Here is a 23,972-nt window from a genome sequence, read left to right as displayed (position 1 = left end):
AAACGGCAATAACGGGCGAACGGTTATAATTTTTCGTTTCGACGTGAATATTAATAGAAGGGGGAGGGGGAGAAAAATAAATTCAACTTCGTCGAAGACGAGGAAATCGATATGTATTTTATGAACCGAGATCGATTTCGCCATTACATTACATACGCGAAATCTCTCCGCGTTGTTACGTAGGAAAGGTTTGCTAGCGAGCAATAGCAAGTTTATATGTACGTATATACATATATATGAAATCGTCATTATGCAAATGAAACGCGCGAATCGTGCATTTGATACTCGTTGACCGTTCGATCCTTCCCGTGGAATTGGTCGAAAACGATTGCTGATAAAATACAGTTTCCCAGGTGCGTGAGTTTAAACGAGCGATCCTCCATTCCATCTATCGAGTAGATTTTACAATATCCTTCGATCCATGGCCCTTCCCCGTGTTACGTAATCGGTCATTAATTAGCTTCATCGAATTTACTCTGGCTCCATTTATGATCGCCGTTATACCGATTGCTCGTCGATTTTCGCGTTTCATTCCCAAAACCATGTCCCAATTATCTTAATCAAGCCGCTCCGGCCGCTCACCGCCGTTTCGACGTTTCGACGTTTCGACGAACGTGTTCGAAAACGACACGGCGTTATTTTAATCACACGCGGCACAGATCGAAGGAGGCGGGCGAGTCGATTGGCGCGAAACGATCGATTTCGATTTATCAACGTTTGTTTTCGAGAAAATTGACGATCGAGTTGCGCACTCGCTGATGCGAGTGCGTAGATAGCCATGCCCGCGTTACGATCTCTATCGTTAAAAGTTGAAGAATTTTCGCGGAAGAACACGTCGTAATATCCTCACCGCCACTTGTTAGGTTAGGCAAAGTCACGTGACACGATGCGACGCTTAGCCTTCACGGTCACGTGACGTACCTTTGCCTAATGACGTCACATTATCCCCACTGTTAGATTAGGCACGTCACGTGACGCGATTCCACGCCCGAATCCAGTCACGTGACATCACACGTGACGTTACGCGGTTAGATTAGACGGAGACAAATGATACACGTGCCTCTTTCCAACCACATCTTTTCCAGCGTAGAACAAATATTTCCATATCCGTCCTTCCTTCCAACCACCAATCCCATCTGCTCTCCTCTTTCAACTTGTTCTTCTCCGCGTAGCGCATCCAATCCATTCTTGCGAAAAATCTCTCTCTTTTGCAGAACACGAAGGATCCGGACACGAAGGTGTTGTGCCGTTGCAGGAAGGGAATTCGAGAAGAGTTGATCGGCACGGAGGGAGTTGGATCGTGCGAACGAAATTCGAGGGGGCAGGAGGGGGGGATAGGATCGATGGCGAAGGAGGGGAAGAGGCGGAAGGCCGTCCCTCTTCAAAGATCCAATTCCACGGACACCGTGGCCACGTACCACCAACTCGTCCCCTGCTCGACGGGGAGGAGATTCGGTTCCTTGGAATTTTTCGAGAGCGATCGTTTCGCGGCCGGCTATAACCGAGCTCGAGTGACGGAGTTGAAGGAGGAGGAGGGGGCTGGGGAGGAAGTGAGCGAGATCCACGAATCCGTGTTCGTCGACATACCTACCTTGGTCGCCGTCCTGATCAAACCTGACAATAACCCCGACGAATCCTCGGTGCGGATCGAGGAGATCTACTCGGACGAGGTTGTGGACGAATCGTCGAACGACGTCGAATTCATCGAAGGCGATCGATCGTACGAGAGACAGGATTCGCGCGACAACAACGACATATATAATGTGAACGCGTATTCCTGCCCGAGAACGGGACAACAGGTGGACAAGCCCAGGGAGAGGAAGCGAAAGTTTCGCAAGCAGGACTCGGTGGACGCGATCCCCTCCCTCACGAATTTGCACGCGTCGAGGAAGTTCGGCTCGGTGGAGGCGATCCAGAGGAGGGATCACCCCGCGTTCTCGTTCGAGAGGTCTTACACGAGCTTGGAGAAGCCGCTGCGCCCCGCCTCCTCCACGATTCCCGATCGCGTCGCGAAAAAGTTGAACGACATCCGGGAGGTGGAGGATCGAAGGAAGAGGAACTCGAGCGGGGTAGGTAAGAGCAACGAGCGGCTCGAGCGTAAAGGGAGCAACGACTCGGATAAAAGTGCGAAGACGGAGATGTGCGGCGCGAACCAATCGAACAGGGCGAGAAGCTACGGGGGGAAGCCCAGTTTGGAGAGCTTGAGGCGGAAGAGCAGCAAGGACAGCAGTTCGAGCAGCTCGAAGGACGAGCAGATCTCGACGATTTCCACGGGTCGGGGTGACAAGTCGTCGAGCAGGAAGAATTCACTGGAGCAGGACTCGTCCTCGATCCTCAAGAATCACACCCCTATACAAAGGGTGAAACGCGCCGAGATCGTGGCCGCGGTCACGGAGAGGTTGTACTCGAGCAAGAGGGGCGCGGAGGATTCGCCGGGGATGCGCTCACCGACGGGGGAAGGGACCGCCGACGGAGCGACGAAATCCCTGGCTAGATTGAAACTGCAGGAGATCTCGAGGAAGATGCTGGGCAAGCGCAGACGGGTGAGCGTGGACACGCAGACCGATTGCTCGAGGACCGTTCGGATGAGGGACACGGCTTCCCTCACGGAAACCGAGCCGATCGCTCGTCGCGACGTCGCGATCTCGACCGATCACCGCCAAGTTTGCGAGTACAGATCGGACAAGGGATTCGGGCCCGTGTTGAGGGTGAAGGAAATGGCCACCTCGACCGATAAACCGAGGACGGTGGTCAGCGTGGTCAGGTGCAGGGACGTGGGCAGCTCGGCGACCGATCTCGAGGATTGCGATTACGGGGTGGTACACTCGCCGCGAAACGATTCCGGTATACTGTCGGACGACGGCCAGAATTATTACGCGGGGAGCAGCAATAATCCGAGCAGCGTGGACGTGTCAGATTTTTGCCAAGAGGGGCAGAGGGGGAGGGGGACGTGCACCGAAAGTTCCACCAATACCAGCTCGTTCTCCTCCACGTGTCGAAGTTTCGCGGTGCAGACGTTGCCACGACTCGACCAACCTGCTTGCCCCCAACCTGCTTGCTCGAGGCGGTGTTGCGCGGCACCCGTACAACACCACCAATCCGGGGAGAGGAGCGTCATCTCCATATCATTGCCCGACTCGGTGAGCATCACGATCGAGAGCGCGAGTCGGGGATCGAGGATCTCGACTACGGGGAAGGACGCAACCAAGGACGAGAGCGCGCAAACGAAAGCACGGCTGGACGAAGAGGAGACGTTGTCGCCGACGTTGTCTCGTTCGAGGGATCGGACCGTGTCGACGCCCAGCCAGACCGACGGCAAGGTGTTCAGGATCGAGAACATATTTCACGATCCTAACAACGCTGTTGAGAGGAGTTATTCTTCTGGCTCGAAGAGTAGTCCTCGAGGAGCGGGGGGCGAGGAGCGGGTTCCAAGGAATTCCATTACCTTGAGGAATTCCCTTGGGACGTCACACGTGTCCCAAGGGGAGGAGACGGGGCACGAGCTCGAAGGATTCGTCAGAGACGGTTTGATCACCGAGGCGTTCATCAACCGGAAGCGAGAGAGTTTCACCTCGAGGAGGCGAGGACGCTCCCTCCAGGATCCGTCGAAGAACGAAGTTTCGATCGACGCGCATTCGAAGGAAACGGTGGCTCCGCCGTCGTTTTGGCAACTGGAGATCGGGGGAAGTCCGTTCAAAACGTGTCGTGACGTGGCGTCTTTTCGCTCTGGATCGAACGATAATCACGATAATCACGGCTTCTCGGACGACAGTTTGGATTATAACGAGAGCAATGGCGACGATCCGACGACGTCGTTGCTGAAGGTTAAGCAGGGGATGGGGCGAGAGAGGGAGGAGAGTTTTTGCCCGCCCGACGTGGTGGCGCACACAAAGAAGAATTGCCCGAAATCGATCGAAGCGGATCCCAAGAACGAGCCCGTTGCCGATTTCGAACGCGATCGAGGGGAATTCCCGACGAGGAATCCCGAAATCGTCACCAATGCCCACGGCCACGAGTCCCTCACGATTTTTGGTGGCAAACCGTTTCGTAACTACGGGGGGGAGATGGACGAATCCGACGTTTCCCCGAGCAATTCCGGAAGGAAGAAGAAGGTATCCTTCTCGAGTTCCACCACCGTTTCCGAGAAGAGGTTCGACTCGATCGGAGTCCTGAAGTCGATCATCAAGAGGAGAAGGAGGAGGAACGCGGCGGCCGACGAGTCCTTGAAATCCTTCAACCCTGTCCTCTATTCCTCGAACGAGGAGACCGAGGACTCTCGGCAAGAGGGGAGGGGAGGGTTAATATCGAAGGGTGGTTGGAGAGAGGAGACACGATCGGGCAGCTCAGAGGAGGGCAAAGAGGACGAGGGAGAGTTCGAGGAAGAGGAAAGTTCGAGGAAGAATCGCAGGAGATTCTTCGCGGACGAGTCATCGTGTAGCGAGTCGGAGAGTTACGAGAACGTGGAGGAGGAAGAGGAGGAGGAGGAGGAGGAGGAGGAGGAGGAGGAGGGTAGAAACGTTCTCGAGGAATATCTGAGCGAGGCGGTGACGTTGATGCGAAATCTCAACTCCGGGACGAGCGCGTGAGAATTTTTCTTTCTATTCGATTAATTTATTAATTGCCCTCTAATCGTTCGAAATTTTTCCAGAATGATTTTAAATATCTTTCTTTTTTTTAAATTTCTTCTCAAGGTGTCGCGCGTCGATGGCGCATCGGGGCCGAAGCGGGACCCCTTCTTCCTCTTGGGATCGCTCGAAATTCACGATCGATCGCCGAGGCGTGGAGAACCCGCCACGGATCGGCGACTTCTCGATCGACGCGTCGACGGAGATCTCGTACGAGAGGTGCGTGAAGGGTATCCAGAGGCTGGAAGACTGCATACGAAGGATCGACAGGCACAACGAGTTGCTGAAGGAGAAGTACGGGGTCGATTGCGAATCTGCTGGCTCTAGACCGGATCTAGCGAATCCCAGCACGGATTCTCATCGAGCATCCAACGACGAGGACGACGACGACGAAGAATCGAAAGTTCTGAACGGGACTAGGGAAGTTGGTTCGAAAAGTAGCTCCAGCGTCGCGGAACGCAAGGACGATTTGGAGAGGAAGATCTTCGATCAATTGATGAACGTCGCCAATTCCATCCGATATCGACGTCCCAACGTTGGACTCGAAACGTCCAAGAGTCCCACCAATGCCAAATTTCGCGAGACCAAAGAAACGCGCCACGGAGAGGTTAGGGGAAATCTCGAGGAGACGGCCTGGAACGACTTGGATCGCCAAGACTTCGCCACCTACGAAATTACGGGGAACGTGTCCGTGGGCAGGACGTGCCGTTTCATGCCGGACAGGAACAGCGACGTGGATTGCAACGATTTGGACGAGTTGCCTTCGAGAAGGACGTTCGATCGTTCTTCTCGATCCAGGGATCGCGCGATTTTCGGCGAGCTCGCGCACGACGACGAGGACGACGAGCTCGAGCTCTGGAGCACGAGCAGCTACGATTTTCCTACGAAACGCGAGGCGAGGGCGAGAAATTGGGGAAGGAGCGTAGGAGGAAATTCTCCCGTGCAAGGGTGGAAAAGATTTCGAGAAACGGACGATTGTTCGCGATGGGGGGCCAGGGACGTGGCGCAGGGGTGCAGGGGGTGCACGCGCGGTTCGAGAGATCGGTCGGATATCGAGGCCGGTGTCGAAGCGAGGGACAAATTGAGATATCCGACGAGTCCAAGGGCGAGATTTCTCGAGCTCTTGCGGGAGAGGCGGCGGATCGTGGAGTGCTGCCGTGGCGCCAGTGCCTCTTGAACGAAGCGCCCCCCTCTTTACACCGAATTGTAAAATTGTATTTTTCTATTTTATTAACGCGGGGCGAACCATTTCGCCCTATTTTGTAAATATAATTCGGATCTTTTGTAAACCCCCTCCCTGCAACGACGGATTTAACTTATTCATCTTCTGGAACATTATGTATCCTGGAGTGGAACAACTCCAAGCAATTCGTCCCCAAGTAATTCTTAATATTAAATTACATTCTGTAAAAAAAGAGGAAAAAGAGAGAAAGAAAGAAAAGACGTGCTTTTTAATTCGGCTTGATAATTCGAAAAAATATTTATACACCGCCTTTCTCAATTATACGCGTATAATATATATCTCTTTATCGTTTTATTTAAAAATTAAACGGAAAGATTTTCCTTATTCGTCTCCTCGTATCCAACGCGTGTTCCATTACGAAAACGGTAGGAGGAAATAATTTATACGTACTCGAAAATAACGTAATTTATCGCGAAGCGATTTCTTTCAAAGGGAGGGGGAAAGGGAGTTTAAAACTGTCACGACGAAATTATCATATCCAATGGGATCTCTTTTACACCTCGTCGAAATATTTCGTCCGCTTAAGAAATTGAAATACGCAGTTGAAAAATAAACAAAGGAGATATACCGGACAGGATATTATAAGAAGAATGTACGGCAGCTGTCAACAATAATTTTTATCATTTTCTCCCTGCGAATAAATGTCTCCATTCATCCATCCATCCATCCATCCAGAGATCTCGGCACAGATTTTTAACGCGACAGATTTCACGAGAGAGAGAGAGAGAGAGAGAAATTCTCGACACGAACCGAAGTGAAATTACAATTCGAACACGCTTTGTCTCGTTATACGCTTTCTTACCGCGAATATAACCCACGCGTCATCGACGCGATAACCACGATCGAGTAATGATCACACTTTTCCACTTGGGAAAGTACAAGCATCGTCTACAAATCTCTTATCGTTTCTCTATCGCCGAGATCGATGCACTTGGTTCGATTCTTTTTTCCGCCGGCGAAAGGAAACGAGGGTGTGAAAGAAATGCATGCAACTTTTCGAGCGAACATTACAACCTTTTTCAGCCGTTTTCTGTCATAGCCGTGCGTTGCGAACAGGCATCGTTACGCTTGCATCAGCAATCGAAATACGACGTTTCGCGAGGAGAACACGCGCCCTCAATTTTCACGCCCTCCCCTTCCTCCATTCCCAATGCTCCCTCGATCGCCAAGGACAATTTCTTCCAAGGATATCGAAGGTAAGATCGACTAAAAGATTTCTTTTCTGATCGAACCCTTTTATAAAAACCGATTTATTCGATTATTCATTCAGAAATTGTTTTTGTTAATTCAAAGTCTATGATATAAACGAAGAGATTGAATAAAAAAAAAAATCTAGTTCCTTTTCAACGATCTGACAAGTAAAAATCTTGGGTTGCTCGCGGGATGATCGATATTCGGAAGGGGATGGAATTTTTGATAAACTGGAATTGGAACTGAATTACGGCCAATTTCGAATTGTAAAACGCTATGTGAACGATCAATTAAGAACAATGATTAACGTGGACAGGGAAATTAGATCAGCGTGTTCCAATAATGGAATGGAAGTTGCAAAGTTGGGATTAGAATTTCAATATCCGATAATATCCATCCGATGATTGGCTCGATGACGCGATCAAAGAAGTTTCGTTTCGTTTTTATCCGTATGCAACTTTATTCGTCGTAATTTGAAATTATCTCCAATTGGGCAATAGATATAGAGCGGATGCAATCTTTCGCGATAATTCCCGATCAATACAAATAATAAATAAAATTGCACACGTTTTATCGAAGTTTGGATTCGCCTTGCGTAACGATCTAACGCGATCATCTTCTATATTATTAATAAATTGTTCAAATCCAATCAACACTTTTCATTCAACATATATATATATATATATATAATCTTTCTCTCTATAACAATGGAATAATCGGCAAATAGCGATAAAAGAAATAAATAATATTTCAATAAACCGATCGGACGAAGTTACAAAAATAGGAAAGTCCCGACTAAGTACCTCGACAAAGAGTACGCGTTCCTTATCTTGTTGTTTATTCGTTAATTTATCATCTGGAGGGGTTATCCGAAGACGTAGAGCTATATTCGTGAGCTGTGTATATCGTGAACCGACGTGGACCGGTAGTCGATTTCGGGACGCGAGCAAGCAAACGATCGAGCGAGCGGACACGATCGTGTTTTTCCTTTAACCGCTTAACAAACTTTGTTATTATTATTATTATTATTATTATTGTTATTGTTATTGTTATTGTTATTATTATTATTATTATTATTATTAATCGTCGCTCGTTATTATTTATCAACTCATTTACAAAAGGGGGCAAAGTTTATCGTTCGTATTTTTTTTATTTTACACTTTATCGTGGACAAGTATGCTCACGCGTTTCATCACGCGACTCTCAACAATTCCGCTCGTCCCACGAATGTTCCGCGAATGTTTTCATCCTCCGCGAGCGAAATATTATTATTAGCTGGCCGTATTTATCGGTCTCGTAAAAAAAAAAAAAAGAAGGATAGGATATCGGAAGGAATATTACGACGATCGTCGGTCAGAGAGAGAGAGAGAGAGAGAGAGAGAAGAGAATCGAAAGTCTCTCTCTCTCTCTCTCTCTCTCTCTCTCTCTCTCTCTGTCTCTCTCTCTTCCCGGGGGAGGGAAAGGGGGTCGAGGGTCGCGGCGATAAGAATAAACGACGGCCTTCCACGATCGAATAAGTAACACGCGATCGATCGGCGTTACGCGCAGTCCATTTTTCCCGTTCGCGACCAACCACCACGCGCCGGACCGCATCATGAGAAATTTGAATCAGAACGGTGAAGAGTTCGATCTGATCGCCGAGAGCGGGAGCAACGATTTCGACTCGTCGACAACAACGATTCCCCAAGTAATTATCGTCACGTCGTCGCTTTCTCGCGCGCGTATGCACGGATGGGAATTAATTTCGTCGAAAGTGGAAGGGAGAGGGAGGGGGAGGAGGGGGGATGTTAACGCGCCTTTGAAACGAAACGAAACGGTGCGGTTCGATCCGGTTTCTGAGTGCATGTCGTTGCGACATTGCTCATTGCGCAAATACAGAGTTTCAAGTAGAGGTAGAGGACGTAGGGAACGGAAAAATGGGTTTTGCAATGGGAAGAAAAGGGAGATTGGGAAAAGGGAGAGGGATCGAACTAGTGGGCGAGTGTGTGCGTTTCTGTTTGCAGGAAGAGAACGACGAGGAAGAGCTGAACGATCCGTATTGCGTCGAGGATAATCCCCAGAGGATCACCTTCGAGGACGTCACGTCGGCCGCTTTCAAGATCAAATGCGGGATCATCAACACGCCATGCGTGGTATTACGATTTATTCACGCTTCGTTACCACGGTTATTAATATATCAATACCATACCATCGAATTTGATTAAAATATTCCTCGTCTAATGTTTCGATACAAACCGAAGTTTCCTCCCTCATATTTTTGGCAAGGGGCAAAAAATATAAATTAGAACCGAAATAATACAATTTTTCTTTTCACCTCGTTAAAAAGATCATTTCGAAGGATAGATAAATATTCATCCGATATGGTGAAATTCTTTCGAAAAATCTTTTTTTAAAAAAATCGCGAGTAAAAGTTTCTTCAATCACTTTACCTGATTCGACATCACGACGAAGATATACAAAAAAAAAAAAAAAATTGAATAAAAATACACATACAGCGTTTGTTGCACAGAAATCGCGGCTGTCGGATACGATCGGCGTGGATCTATACCTGAAGAAGGATTTCCTCCAAGTAACCGGAAGCTTCAAGGAGCGCGGGGCGAGGTACGCCCTGGTGATGCTGTCCGAGGAACAGAAGAAGATCGGCGTGATCTCGGCCTCGTTGGGTAACCACGCCGGTGCGCTATGCTATCACGGGTACAAGCTCGGTATACCGGTGACGGTGGTGATGCCCGTGATTGCGCCTATCATGAAGATCGTCGCTTGTCGCCAATACGGCGCGAACGTGATCGTCGATGGCCTCGACATGGAAGAGGCGAGGCGTATCGCGCTTAGACGGGCCAAGGAGAAAGGGCTGACGTATATAAATGGGTATACATATTCTACTTGCCGCTTTGTCACGCTACGAATTGAATTGGGCGAAAAGAAAAGAAAAGAAAAAGAAAAGAAAGTAACCGGTTAAAATTTTCGAATAAAAAGTTATTTCGAGATTAATATTTGATCATATAATTAGGCAATTGCCTGCAATTATTTCCAGGTTATTTAAAAATAAATTATCATAATTTCAACTTCTGTTTGCATTCTGCTCGTCATTGACTGGATAAAAAAATTTGTACACGTTGCTATTATTTTTATAAATATTCCTTCTTCCTCCTTACTTTCTAAATTCGTCATTTCGATAGATACGATTATCCGGACGTTATAGCGGGGCAAGGAACGCTGGGCCTCGAGATCGTGGAGCAAGTTTCCAACATAGATGCTGTGGTCGTACCGATCGGAGGCGGTGGCTTGATCGCGGGCGTAGCTCTGGCCGTGAAAAACCTTCATCCGAACGTAACGATTATCGTGAGCGATGATATCGTATCTTTCCTACTTTTTTTGTTTTTTTTCCTCCTCCCTCGAGGATAACATTTATATCGCTTTTATATCCCTCCGGCTAATTTTCACAGGGCGTTGAGTCGGAAAAGTGTCCCAGTTTCTACAAGGCACGAAAGGCGGATCGACCGACGTACACTCGTATAGATTCGACGTTGGCCGACGGTTTGGCCGTCCCAGTGGTGGGATACAACGCTTTTGCGACCGCGAATCCGTTGATCGACAAGTTGGTGGTGGTGAAGGAAGAATGGATCGCGATCGCGATCTTGAAACTGGTCGAGAACGAGAAGTGTATCGTCGAGGGCGCGGGGGCCACTGGATTGGCCGCCATCTTGGCCGGCCAATTGGAGGAGCTGAAAGGAAAAAGGTTGCTCCATCATTAATATCTCCCTTCGTATTACTTCGTATTCAATTATTTCACTTTTAATGCTAAAAACAAAATATAAACCAAGTTATCGAATCGATTAGTTTATCTTTAATGAAAAATTGGAAATGGAACTCGTCGAGCTTGTGTCCCATTAATACGTTGAATTGTTGGTCCAATCGTACCAATTCACGTAAATTGACTATTATTACACATTGCGTTTACCGTGTTTAATACCTGGTATTGTCAGTACGCGATTGTCAAAGAGAGTGGTAACGACTCGCCCCTTTGATTTTCGTTCGTAGAGTGGTGCTGCCTTTGTCGGGCGGAAACATCGACACGACGATCCTCGGCAGGTGTTTGGACCGCGGACTGGCGGCGGAAGGCCGGCTTTTGAAGTTCACAGTGACCGTATCCGATCGACCGGGCGGAATCGCGGAGCTTTGCAGAATGCTGGCGAGCATCGGTGTCTCGATAAAGGACATCATGCACGAGCGGGCTTGGATCATGTCGGACATCTTCAGCGTGGACGTGAAAGTGGTCTGCGAGACCAGGAATCGGGAACACGCGGAACAATTGAAGAACATGTTGTATCAGAAATATCAGAAGGTCGTGTTCGGGACCAGCGACGTGGCCACCCTGAATTTGCCTGTGAGCGTGTAACTCGCTCTCTCTCTCTCGGCTCCCAAAATCTCCTGTGATTAGGACGAGATTCGAGAATTTTAATCGTCCCAGAATCGATGGATCGCGATGTTTTGAGATCGAAGAAAACGATCTTTCTCTTTTAGATCAGATATTTACGTAATATTTTATTATAAAAATACGAAAGTTAGTGTTAGTTAGTGGATAGAGAGTTTTTGGGAACAATTCGAGATCGCTTTGAGCATCCCAGAATCGATGGATGCGATCGAAGAAAACGATTTTTCTTTTTTTTTCGATAGGATATTTATATATCTATTGTAAAAATACGAAAATTTAATTAAGAGAGAAGATTATAATTAAGAGAGAGCACACAGTTTGATTTTTGGAAATAATTCGAGATCGCTTTGAGCATCCCAGAATCGATGGATGCGATCGAAGAAAACGATTTTTCCTTTCGATCAGATATTTATGTAATACTTTATTATAAAAATACGAAAGTTACTGCGATCGAAGAAAACGATTTTTCTTTTTCTTTCGATAGGATATTTATATATCTATTGTAAAAATACAAAAATTTAATTAAGAGAGAGGATTATAATTAAAAGAGAGTACAGTTGATTTCTGGAAATAATTCGAGATCTCTTTGAAGATTCCAGAATCGATGAATGCGATCGAAGAAAACGATTTTTCTTTTCGATCAGATATTTATGTAATATTTTATTATAAAAATACGAAACTTATTATTAGTTAGTGGATAGAGAGTTTGATTTTTGGGAACAGTTCGAAAACGCTTTGAACATCCCAGAATCGATGAATACGATCGAAGAAAACGATTTTTCCTTTTCTTTCGATAAGATATTTATATATCTATTGTAAAAATACGAAAATTTAATTAAGAGAGAAGATTATAATTAAGAGAGAGCATACAGTTTGATTTTTGAAAATAATTCGAGATCACTTTGAAGATTCCAGAATCGATGAATGCGATCGAAGAAAACGATCTTTCTCTTTTCGATCAGATAATACTTTATTATAAAAATACGAAAGTTAATTAGTGGATTCAGAATTTGATTTTTGAGAACAATTCGAGATGGCTTTGAGCATTCCAAAAATCGGTGGATCGAAGAAAACGATCTTTCCTTTTCTTTCGATCGATTATTTATATATCTGTTGTAAAAATACGAAAATTATAATTAAGAGAGAGCACAGAGTTTGATTTTTGGGAACAAGAATCATTAAACGTCTCAAGAATCAATGGATTTTTCGATCGAAGAAAACGATCTTTCCTTTGGATATTTATATATATCATTATAAAAATATGAAAATTAGTATTAAGAGAGAAAGCAGCGTTTGATTTTTATAAACTTAATTCACTTTGTAGAATATTGCGGAATCGATAGACTAGATAGAGTATTCGATCGAGGAACGAATCTTTGGATCGAAAATTTATATACCTGTTGTAAAAATACAAGAATTACTATCAAAACAAAGTATACAATGTTTCAGTTTTACCGATTGAGTCCCGCAAATCAGAGAAAACTGGGTATGTACTTTATCGATTTCCATTATACGAATTATTATTCCATAATTCAACCAGCGAGAAAAGTTCCTACAAGAATGGAATAATTACAGTTGTCTCAAAAAACGGCAGTTGTTTCAAACGAGCAATCTCCCCGCGTTATTTGCATTCGAAAGCTTAGATTCGAAGACTCGAAATTCGCAACGCGCATCGAGGTATAAACACCCGCGAAATTGATTATCAATTTCGACTTTGGTTGGGCAGAGATAGCAAACGAAAACGAGAGTAATTCCACCCTTTCGCAGATCGTTTTACGTCGAAGGATTATTACGTGTTGTGCCACTTTCGTATGGGCACAATTTTTCGTTTCTCGTTACGCCACGAGAATTAATTCCGTCGAATGCAAGTTGGGAGACAAGAATTTATCGGAGAATCTTCGAAACGGTGCTCGATCGTCTCGTGCGTAGCGACATCTGTGCTCATTGCGCATAGTTTCGAGTAGAACGGATCGGCTTCGAAAAAGAATGGAACGGGAGGAATCGAACGTTGTGTGTTTTCGTCTCGTTTTACGTCGAGGGGTTACATGTTGCCATTTTCATACGGGCCCGTTTTTCGTAACCGTTCGTTTACGAGTTCGATAACGATTCATCACGTAATTATCACGTTACGCCACGCCATTGGACGAGAATTAATTTCGTCGAGTGCAAGGGGGGGAACGCAGCAAGTGAAGGAGGAGGATCTGATCGATCCGTATTGCGTCGAGGATAATCCTCAGACGATCCCTTTCAAGAACGTCACGTCGGCCGCTTTCAAGATCAAATACGACATCGTCAATACACCATGCGTGGTACGATCTTTATCCCACTTCATCACATTTAACGCGATTATCAACGTATTCCATTAAATTTAATGAAAATATTCCTGGTTTAATATTTCACACGTAAAAAAAAAAACGGAAGCTTCGTTCATTTCGTGACAAATTACACCTGAACAAGCGCGGAGAATTTTTTTTTAACCTCGTCGAAAGATTATTTCGAAGAATAAACAGACATTACATCCTTCGACGAGATGTCTACGTTCCTCTGCATTATTATTTTTCTCCAAGGAATCGTCTTCCAAAAAATCCAATACTCGAATAAAAAAGCTTCTTCGTTCACACGAACCATTCTAAAACCGAAAATCGAACGATCTTAACCCTTCGCTCCAGGCCTATTTCGTTCGAACCAGACTCAGACCCGCGCGTTCGGTTGCCTCATAAGATCACCATAAGATAATTACTCATAAGATAAGTTAGGAACCTATTCGTGAAGCGATATTCTAAAAAAAATCAAACGTAAATAAATATTGTCGCCGTTCAAATTGCCGCAACAATCCCAGTGGTGCCGGAGAGTCACCGCTGGAGAGCAAAGGGTTAATATTCCTAGGAAACGGATTCACGACGAATATATAGAGATATTCCATTGCTCTTTCCCCTCGAAAATTACCCTCTCGTAGAGAAGAAAACTACCCTCTCGTGAAGAAGAAAAAAAGTAACAAATATCGCGCTATTGTTGCACAGAAATCGCGGCTGTCGGATACGATCGGCGTGGATCTGTACCTGAAGAAGGATTTCCTCCAAGTAACCGGAAGCTTCAAGGAGCGAGGGGCGAGGTACGCCCTGATGATGCTGACCGACGAACAGAAGAAGCTCGGCGTGGTCTCGGCCTCGTGCGGTAACCACGCCGCGGCAATCTCTTATCACGGGTACAAGCTCGGTATACCGGTGACCGTGGTGATGCCCGTGATTGCGCCTGTCATCAAGATCATCGCCTGTCGCCAATACGGCGCGAACGTGATCATCCATGGCCCCGATATGGAAGAGGCGAGGCGTACCGCGCTCAGAACGGGCAAGGAGAAAGGGATGGTGTACATAAATGGGTAGGGGCACTTACTTGCGATGACGACGACACTTTCTCGTTCGCCGCTGAACAGTTAAAGAAAAGTTAAAATTTTCGAATAAAATTATTTCGAACGTTTGATACAATCTACAATCGTTTCTGGGTTATGGATAAATTCTTCAACGATAAATTATCCTCAAAATTTTGGCTATCACCGGTTACCTTTTCTGGATAAAGAAAAAGAGAATTTGAGGAAAATTTTCTCCACCGTCTTTAAATTATTCCTCATCTCACTGTTTTTTCTCTATTCACGTTTCTTCAGATACGATCACCCGGACATTGTGGCGGGACAAGGGACGCTCGGGCTCGAGATCGTGGAACAGGTGCCCAACATAGACGCTGTGGTGATTCCGATCGGAGGGGGTGGTTTGATCGCGGGCGTAGCGCTTGCGGTGAAAAGCCTTCATCCCGGTGTAATGATTGTCGTGAGCGACATATATATTTTCCCTACTTTTTCTTTCCTTCTCCCTTCCTCGAGATCGAGGAACGAACGATATAGCTTCTTTCCTTCCCCCCAATTCCTTCGGCCAATTTTCGCAGGGCGTTGAGTCGGAAACGTGTCCAAGTTTCTACAAGGCAAGGAAAGCGGGTCGACCGACGTACACACCCACAGGTCCGACACTGGCCGAGGGCCTTGCCGTCCCCGTGGTTGGATACAACGCCTTTGCGACCGCGAATCCGTTGATCGACAAAGTGGTGGTGGTGAGGGAGGATTGGATCGCCGTCGCGATCTTGAAACTGCTCGAGGACGAGAAGTGCATCGTCGAGGGGGCCGGTGCTATTGGCTTGGCCGCCATCTTGGCCGGTCAGCTGGAAGAATTGAAAGGGAAAAGGTTGCTCCATCGCAATAATATTCTTTTTCTTATCTAATCTCTCTTGTCCCTATCTTCCCTCGTATATTTTATATTCAATACTTCGTTCACTTTTAATGCTGCAACCAACACGAAAATATGAAAATATATAACGTAGACTAACATATGAGAATCGATCCTTTTATCTTGGACGAGAAGTTATAAACTAGGTTAATTTGTATCTCATTAAACTGTTCGTCCTCATAAATTCACGTTGAATATCATAACTGAAAACTTGATTGTTATTATAGTTTTTTTCTTTTTTCTTTACACTTTGCACAACTGTGTTCAATACTTGTCAGTACAAGATTGTCAAAGGGATGGTAAGAACGCGGCCCTTTGATTTCCGTTTTGTAGAGTGGTGCTGCCTCTGTCCGGCGGAAACATCGGCACATCGGTCCTCGTCAGGTGTTTGGAAAGGGGATTGGCGGTGGAAGGCCGGCTTTTGAAGTTCACAGTGACCGTATCCGATCGACCGGACGAAATCGCGGAGCTTTGCAGAATGCTGGCGAGCATGGATGCCTCGATAAAGGACATCATGTACGAGCGGAGTTGGATCATGACGGACTTCTTCAGCGTGGACGTGAGAGTGGTCTGCGAGACCAGGAATCGGGAACAAACGGAACAATTGAAGAAGATGCTGTATCAGAAATATCAGAGGATTACGTTCGCCCCTAGCGACGTGGCAGCTCTGACTTCGCATTAAGCGTGTTACTCGCCGTCTCTCGGCTCCGAAACTTTTGATGATTAGGACGAGATTCGAGAATTTGAATCATCCCAGAATCGATGGATCGCGGGCCTTGCGGTCGAGGAAAACGATTTTTCTTTCGATCAGATATTTATTTGATATTTTATTATAAAAATACGGAGGTTACTATTAGAGGGCACAGCGTTTGATTATTGGGAACAATTCGAGATCGCTTTGAATATCTCAGAATCGATGGATGCGATCGAAGAAAACGATCTTTCCCTTTTCGATCAGATATTTACGTAATATTTTATAAAAATACGGAAATTAATGGATACAGCGTTTTATTTTTGGAAACAATTCGAGATCGCTTTGAACATCCCAGAATCGATGAATGCGATCGAAGAAAACGATTTTTCCTTTTCTTTCGATCGGATATTTATATATCTATTGTAGAAATACAAAAATTATAATTAAAAGGGAAAATTATAATTAAGAGACAGTACACAGTTTGATTTTTGGAAATAATTCGAGATCGTTTTGAGCATCCCAGAATCGATGGATGCGATCGAAGAAAACGATTTTTCCTTTTCGATTGGATATTTATATATCTATTGTAGAAATACAAAAATTATAATTAAGAGAGAAAATTATAATTAAGAGACAGTACAGAGTTTGATTTTTGGAAATAATTCGAAATCGTTTTGAGCATCCCAGAATCGATGGATGCGATCGAAGAAAACGATCTTTCGATCGGTTATTTACATATTCGTAATATACATTTACATATTCGTATATACATTATCGTAAAATTTATTATTAAGTGAGAGTATAGAGTTCAATTTTTAGAAACAATTTGAGATCGCCCTTAAATATCCCAGTATGGATGGATGCGATCGAAGAAAACGATCTTGCCCTTTTCGATCAGATATTTACGTAATATTTTATAAAAATACGGAAATTAGTGGATACAGCGTTTGATTTTTGGGAACAATTCGAGATCGCTTTGAACATCCCAAAATCGATGAATGCGATCGAAGAAAACGATTTTTTCTTTTCGATCGGATATTTATATATCTATTGTAGAAATACAAAAATTATAATTAAGAGAGAGTATAGCGTTTGATTATTGGGAACAATTGAAGATCGCTTTGAACATCCCAAAATCGATGAATGCGATCGCAGAAAACGATTTGTCTCTTTCGATCGGTTATTTATACCTATCGTAAAATTTATTATTAAGAGTATAGAGTTGAATTTTTAGGAACAATTTGAGATCGTCTTTGAACATCCTAGAATCGATGGATGCGATCGATTTTTTCCTTTCGATCATATATTTACTTGATATTTTATTATAAAAATACGGAGGTTACTTTTAAAGGGCACAGCATTTGATTTTTATAAATTGAAATCACTTTGAATATTACGGAATGTTGTAGATTTTTCGATCGTAGAAAACGAGTTTTCCTTCGGATCAAATATTTACATATATCATTATAAAAATATGAATATTAAAAGAGAAAGCGCGGCGTTTGATTTTTATAAACTTAATTCATTTTGCGGAATATCGCGAAATCGATGGACGTAGAGTACTCCATCGAAGAATCTTTGGATCAAAAATTTATATACCTGTTGTAAAAATACAAGAATTACTGTCAAGAGAGACTACATCGTTTGAGTCTTATCCGATTGAAAATGATTCTCGAGCCGTGAAACAGTGGAAACCTTGGAATATTCCATCGATTTCCATTGCATTGAGTTATCGTCCTCCGAGCGAGAGAAGTTTTTCGATATATCGATAAGGATGGAACGGCTCGTCTCAAAAACCGAGTTGGCCGCGTTTTCAAACGAGCAATCTCCCCGCGTTATTTGCATTCGAAAGAGCGGAATTTCGAGGGCTCGAAATTCGGAACGCGTGCCGTCCATCGAGGTGTAAACGTGTACACACGCGAAATTGATTATCAGTTTCGACTTTGGTTGGGCAGAGATAGTAACGGGGACGGGAGTAATTCCACCCCTTTTGCAAATCGTTTTCGCCGCGTTTTACGTCGAGGGATTACGTGTTTTCATACGATTGGGTTTTTTTCGCGTAATCGTTCGTTTACGATTTCGATAACGATGAGTCCCTTATTGCGGGATTACCGCAAATTCCACGTCGCTTCACTGTCCTTCCCCACCAATTATTCCCCGTTTTTCTACGAACGGAGGCGGCGATTTTGCGCTTCGTTGGCTGCGACTACGAATACGCCGTCTTACACATCTCCTTGACGAAGCATAAATCGAAAATGGGCTACCACTTCGTTCGAATGTTATTCACGGTGATAAATGTGAAAAGGTGAAATTCTGACTGGAAAATAATTTAAAATGTATCGATTATTGACATATATACAGGATGTGTATATTTGGAACTGGATGAGTTTCCTTTGACCTTCAACGTTCCATCGAGGACAAATTCCATTATTATTTCTTCCATCCTTAACTTAATTTCGTTCCGTTTGCGGAAGAGAGAAGGGGGAATTCTTTGAGGGAGCTTGAGCGGTTTCCCCAAAGCGTGATAACATCACCCCGTTTAAAAGGAAGGGAATGTTAATATTTTTCGCTCCGAGAGTCGAGTCAATTTCAACGCGGCCCGAACGCCGAATAAAAAATGAGTTCCAACGGAGCGGGAAAATAAATTTCCCGCGTGTTTTCGGCCGAGCATTTTCCACGAAGCTGTCAGGGGATTAATGCATCTTTACGCCCGCGACTGCTCGCTTTCCTCGCGATGCAACACGCCCTGTGAATAATATATCGCACGCGTTACATCGCAAAGAATAATAAAAAAAAAAAAAAAAAAAAAAAAAAAAAAAAAAAAAAAAAACAGAAAAACAGAAAAAAAGAGAAAAATAATACAAAAGGTGTTCCTGGTTTCGATTTGAAAAGGCGACGACTTTTCAAGCTCTCGAGCAATACGACGTGTGACGACGCGTCACCTTTCTAATATCGGACTGCACCTCGGATGAGTTATGATACGTGGAACCAGGCAAAGAGGAGTGAAATGGCGAGGAAAGAGGCTGCCGGCAACGAAAGATTCCTCGTTTCTTCTTTCTTCCTTTCTTCCTTTTTTTTTTTTTTCCCTCCCTCTTTTCACCATCCCCCCTCGGCCCGAGACGCCAAAAGAGGCGAAAGGAAAAGGGGGAAAGTGGAACAACGTTGCGCCACGGGGGATGCCGCGGCTTCTGAACTCATTGTCGAGTTAGCTTGGAAAGGAGGATGGAGGAAATTTTTTTTTTTCCTCCCTTTCAATTCGACGGACTCGAATCAGCCCGATCAGAAGATACGTTTCGAATAATTGGAACCGAACACTGCTTCTTCCATACCATCCCACGAATTCACCGACCTTTAACCAAAACGCGTTAACTTTCCCCATTTCCCGGATTCGGTCTGCCGCATTTTCACCTTTTCACCGTGAATTTATCCGTGGACTCGTGGCAAACCGTGGATTAAGAACGGCTAAAGTTTTTCGGCCGAAATTTTTCCCCTCGTCTTTTTCTTTTTTTTTTTTTTCCCCTCTCCACGGAGGAGAGAAAAACGAAAACGAGAAAGAGAGAGAGAGAGAGAGAGAGAAAAAGTGGCGGCGGCCTGAATTTACAGCATTTAATATCGGCAAAATGAAGTACGAGCAAGGACGGAGAGCGCGGCAAGAAGGCCGCCATTTTGTGGCATCGATAAATCCATTTTATTGCACTGGCTTGTACGTAGGCGGTCTGACTACGGTTACCGGGGAGAGCCTACCTTTACTCTTATATACTCTTATACACTCTTTCTCTGGTGTGTGTATAACAAATATGGAATAAAAGGAAAAAAAAAAAAAGGAAAGGAAAACCAATGGCCAAGACCAACCCTCACTAGAGGGGCATCAACTTTTATCTTACTCTTTCATTCGATCGCCTCTCTTCACGCATCCTCCCCTTTCTAAACCAAGGCAAAACGCTTTGGCAATCTCGAACACGAATTTTCTTTCTTTGCGTAAATTTTGATGCGTAATAATTTTTTCTTCTTTTTTCCTTCCTTTGATTCAAGATGTTTTAAAAAGGAAAACACTCTGGGATGGTTATTCGTATAATATTCGTTCTCTCTTTTCTATCCGGAGAGACAGAAATGTATATATATATATATATATATATATATGATTCGATAGCTTCTCGACACGTGACAAGATAAGACAATTTTCTCAGCTATCTACCAGAAATATGGTGTCAATCAATCAAAAAAAAAAAAAAAAAAATATGCCACCAGTTTTAGTCTAATTTCTCGATCTCTCCATCGTGGGAAAAAAATTTGGCTGGGGTGAGGAAAAATCGTGATGGAATTTTTCGAGGAGTTGATGAGAAGTCGAGGGATGAAAGTCGAGGGGGTTCGGTTGAGAAAGAGATTTTCTCTCGCGGGAGGGGGGGGGAGGGAGGGCAGAGTTTTCCAAGATGAAAGTTAATTCCGCTGGATAATCTCAACCCCCGGGCCTGGAGCGGGTGTAACGAGGGCGAAGAAAGATCTGTCACCCTTCCTCGCTCCTTTTTCAGCTTGGAAATCTTGGAAGCGGATCGAGAAGTTCGCCGAATTTATGAGATTTCGGGTTTTCGGGTAAGGGAGAGGGGCCAGTCCCAGCAGGAGGGAGGGGGAGAGGGATTAACTTGGTCGAGCCATTTTGTCGACCGCGAGAGGGCTTTGTGACCAGAGGGAGAGGGGGGAGAAGACACATTCCCAGCAATTAGCCAACCCTGTGGTGTCTCCGTGTCCCCTCTGTACATCGCCGCCGGTGATGCACTCGTAAAATCGCTGGCCGGCCAAATGTCTCTATATTCATCTTATCATGCATGTGTACCATCGATCGATGAAGAAGATGCTCAGTGAAATTCGATGAAAATTCGAATGAAACTTAATCATCCATGGATGTTGGGATAATCATGAATAATAAAGATCCTCCAATAACGTTTAAGACGATATAATTTTCGATCGAACGTCGTTGGAGCGTTTCCCTCCTCCTCCCCAGAAGTTGTCGGCAAATGTTGTAGCGAAACTTTGCCGCGAATAACTTTGGACGATGGCCGGTCTCTCCTCCATAGTCGCTAAGTCTATAAGACTTTTTCCGTTCCCCGAATATTCGGGAGGGGGGGAGAGAAATTTAGTCATCTAGTTCGAACCCGTTCCACGTAAAAAAGTAACGAGTGAAGGAAAAGAAAGGAAAGAAAAAAAGAGAGAAAAAAAAAGAAAAGTGAAGAAAGAGGTATAACGGGGGACAAAAAGGAGAGCAGACAAGGTTGGATCGACCGGTGCAGATTAATCGGTCGTAGTACGCCGAGGCACCGACCTTTTAAGAAGTCTGGAGAGAGAGAGAGAGAGAGGAGAGAGGAGAAAAAAGAAGAAGAAGAAAAAGGAAACACCGTTCCAACCGTTACTTGGCTGAAAACTGAGAAAGTATATATTCCAAGGATTTCTTATAAAAGCTTGCAGAACGCTCCGGTTAAACTGACTCTTTTGGAGGGGAGGGGAAAAAAAAAAAAAAAAGTGGGAATATTTCTTCGTCAGAGATTTAAGCGAGGATCTATTAAATGGCGGCCAGGGATCGTGATTCGTTTGCGAGCGGAAGGACGAGGGAAGAAAAAGAAAGGTAGGCCCTCCTTGGGTGGAAGAGTTACTTATTAGTTTTTAAGTCCTCGTGGAATTAACGAGGAGCAAATAAATCCCAAAGTAAGGGGAAGATTTCGTCGAACGAGAAAGTCCCCCCTTGTTCCCCTTAAAAGCATGATAATTAACGCGGGATGTCGTGTTTTCTATCTATACGGGGGACGAATTACGCGCCAATTTTTCTCCATTCCTTCGATTCATTCGCGTCGTTCGAGCGGTGAAACTCGTAATGGAAGCGACGACGAAACTGGACGACGTTTCTACGATGACCGAATATTGGGACCGAACGTTGAATAATTCGAAAATTCTTTAATTAATAAGACTTTAAGTGTGCTCGATGAAACGTTGTTGTCCAAACTGTTGTCGAATCGGAGAAACTTCGGAACGACGGGAAAAATAAGGGAAGAAGAGGAAAAGAAATTTTCTATGCGAATGATATAGAACTATAGAGAGTCACTTTATACTACTTCCTAATTAAATTCTCGTTTAATCTCAATTTCGAAATAGGTTAGAGTCACGTAAACTTTCCATTTATTAAGCATACAAAGTTTCGCAATAAAATTAAGAAAAAATACCTCATCATCGAACGCAAAAAAATCACCAAGATCACGAAGCGAGAGAAATTATTCACATCTTTCGGCTAATCCGATCGGCATTTCACGGACAAACAGGCGCGCGGTTCATTCCGTTCGTGATATTTGCCGAGAATGGTGGCACGCGTCGAGAATGCCTGTTTCCCTATCCCATTCTGCGTAGCGTATTCGCTTTATTCCTCGAGATTAAAAGGAACGCCGGTAGATACACGAGGCCGACACTCTCCTCTGGATACGTGGCAACGAGTCTCCCTTCTCAGGATTCGAGCAGCTCGCGAAATTTATTTGTAGAAAAGTTTGCTCGTTAAAAGCGGCGCGGCGTGTACACTGTTCCATTATCAGCTCCCCACTCCCCCACTCCCCTTCCAAGCCGCGCGTTGAAACAATGCTACGTTACCGACGGCAGATAAGGTAGCTACGGGTTATTTCGTTTTCTTTTTCCTTTTTTCTCTCCCTCGCCCCTCCCACCACCGTTTTTTCACCGCCACTCGCATTTCTCTCGGTTTTTCCGAGAGCGGCTCCTGTGCGTGTCGCGTAGGGAATGGTTTTTTTTTTTTTTTTTTTTTTACGTCGCGCTTTTCCACCACCGGCTCTCTCTCTCTCTCTCTCTCTACATTATCAAATTGGTATTTATCTTCCCGATTTTTCGTCGTCGACCCAGCTTCTTGCACACTCGTTTATTCCGGAATGTACGTATCGCGTTCGCTCTGCTCTTCCGCGAACGAGCTCAAAATGAAAATTCCAAAAATGAACGTTCATCTCCGCGTTTCCTTCCGTTGAGCGCGTCGTTTCGACCGTTCGATTCGTCCAGCATTTTTCCTTTCTTCTCTTTTTTTCTTTCTCGAGACTTTTTCGAGCTAATCTTTTCGAACGAACGATTTTTTCCATGGGCAATCGATTTCTGATGCTTCTTCCAAGTATCCCTTTCGTGATATTCGCCACGCTCTTGATAATTCGCTCGAATACGCGTGGATAATTTATTTATATATCCTCTATCCCGTGATAATTAATTTTATCATAATCGTACGCTTCGTGTACGCTGCGTAGATTGAAAGCAGCTTCTTCAATGAACCGTGTTAACAGATAAGTAAAATTGAAACGTTCGAATGTCAATGAGACAAAGAAAATCGAGAAAGTAGAGAAAGATAAACTCTTGCAACTTAAGCAACAAGAAGATTACATCTTCCGTGACATCTTCGTACGATATCAATGCAATTACGATTTAAAATAAATAGATAGATAAAAGTAATCGGCTAAAAGAAAAAAAAAGAAAAAAGAATATC

The 23,972-nt window shown here is 44.6% G+C and overlaps 3 protein-coding genes across 5 annotated transcripts in view; all 3 read left to right on the top strand.

The window, feature by feature from the left end:
- Positions 1-6,463, top strand: part of LOC122714910 (transcriptional regulator ATRX-like) — a 28,140-nt gene extending 21,677 nt beyond the window's left edge. For both annotated transcript variants that reach the window (XM_043936690.1, XM_043936691.1), the window contains 2 exons: positions 1,215-4,582; positions 4,692-6,463. In XM_043936690.1, coding sequence (XP_043792625.1) covers positions 1,215-4,582; positions 4,692-5,802 — 4,479 coding nt within the window. In that variant the 3' untranslated portion in view covers positions 5,803-6,463. The remainder of the gene's footprint in view (positions 1-1,214; positions 4,583-4,691) is intronic.
- A 2,124-nt stretch (positions 6,464-8,587) lies between these two features.
- On the top strand, positions 8,588-11,940 carry LOC122715349 (L-threonine ammonia-lyase-like). 2 transcript variants are annotated; one of them, XM_043937477.1, is made up of 6 exons: positions 8,588-8,746; positions 9,063-9,191; positions 9,569-9,927; positions 10,239-10,389; positions 10,506-10,798; positions 11,101-11,940. In XM_043937477.1, exons 1-6 carry the CDS (start codon positions 8,654-8,656, stop codon positions 11,456-11,458), a joined length of 1,383 nt encoding a protein of 460 aa, XP_043793412.1. In that variant the 5' UTR covers positions 8,588-8,653; the 3' UTR covers positions 11,459-11,940. The 2 variants fall into 2 exon arrangements, with proteins under 2 accessions (XP_043793412.1, XP_043793411.1); XM_043937476.1 differs by having other exon boundaries at positions 10,239-10,401.
- Positions 11,941-13,539: 1,599 nt separating this feature from the next.
- On the top strand, positions 13,540-16,450 carry LOC122715350 (L-threonine ammonia-lyase-like). Its single transcript, XM_043937479.1, has 5 exons — positions 13,540-13,803; positions 14,515-14,873; positions 15,156-15,318; positions 15,434-15,726; positions 16,102-16,450. The coding sequence occupies exons 1-5, from the start codon at positions 13,540-13,542 to the stop codon at positions 16,448-16,450; spliced, it is 1,428 nt and encodes a 475-aa protein (XP_043793414.1).
- The last annotated feature ends 7,522 nt before the right edge of the window (positions 16,451-23,972 follow it).

This window comes from Apis laboriosa, unplaced genomic scaffold, assembly GCF_014066325.1.
Source record: "Apis laboriosa isolate Shangri-la unplaced genomic scaffold, ASM1406632v1 scaffold34_cov151, whole genome shotgun sequence".
NCBI classification, from domain to species: Eukaryota; Metazoa; Arthropoda; class Insecta; order Hymenoptera; family Apidae; genus Apis; species Apis laboriosa.
This window is presented reverse-complemented; position numbering and strand designations above follow the sequence as displayed.

Excerpts from the sequence above, each read along its gene's own strand:
- LOC122715349 (XM_043937476.1), top strand. The coding sequence starts at position 8,654 with ATGAGAAATTTGAATCAGAACGGTGAAGAGTTCGATCTGATCGCCGAG. Across the intron at positions 9,192-9,568 it reads TCATCAACACGCCATGCGTG|AAATCGCGGCTGTCGGATAC; the intron begins GTATTACGATTT and ends TTTGTTGCACAG. Across the intron at positions 9,928-10,238 it reads GGGCTGACGTATATAAATGG|ATACGATTATCCGGACGTTA; the intron begins GTATACATATTC and ends TCATTTCGATAG.
- LOC122715350 (XM_043937479.1), top strand. The coding sequence starts at position 13,540 with ATGTTGCCATTTTCATACGGGCCCGTTTTTCGTAACCGTTCGTTTACG. Across the intron at positions 13,804-14,514 it reads TCGTCAATACACCATGCGTG|AAATCGCGGCTGTCGGATAC; the intron begins GTACGATCTTTA and ends ATTGTTGCACAG. Across the intron at positions 15,727-16,101 it reads GAAGAATTGAAAGGGAAAAG|AGTGGTGCTGCCTCTGTCCG; the intron begins GTTGCTCCATCG and ends TCCGTTTTGTAG.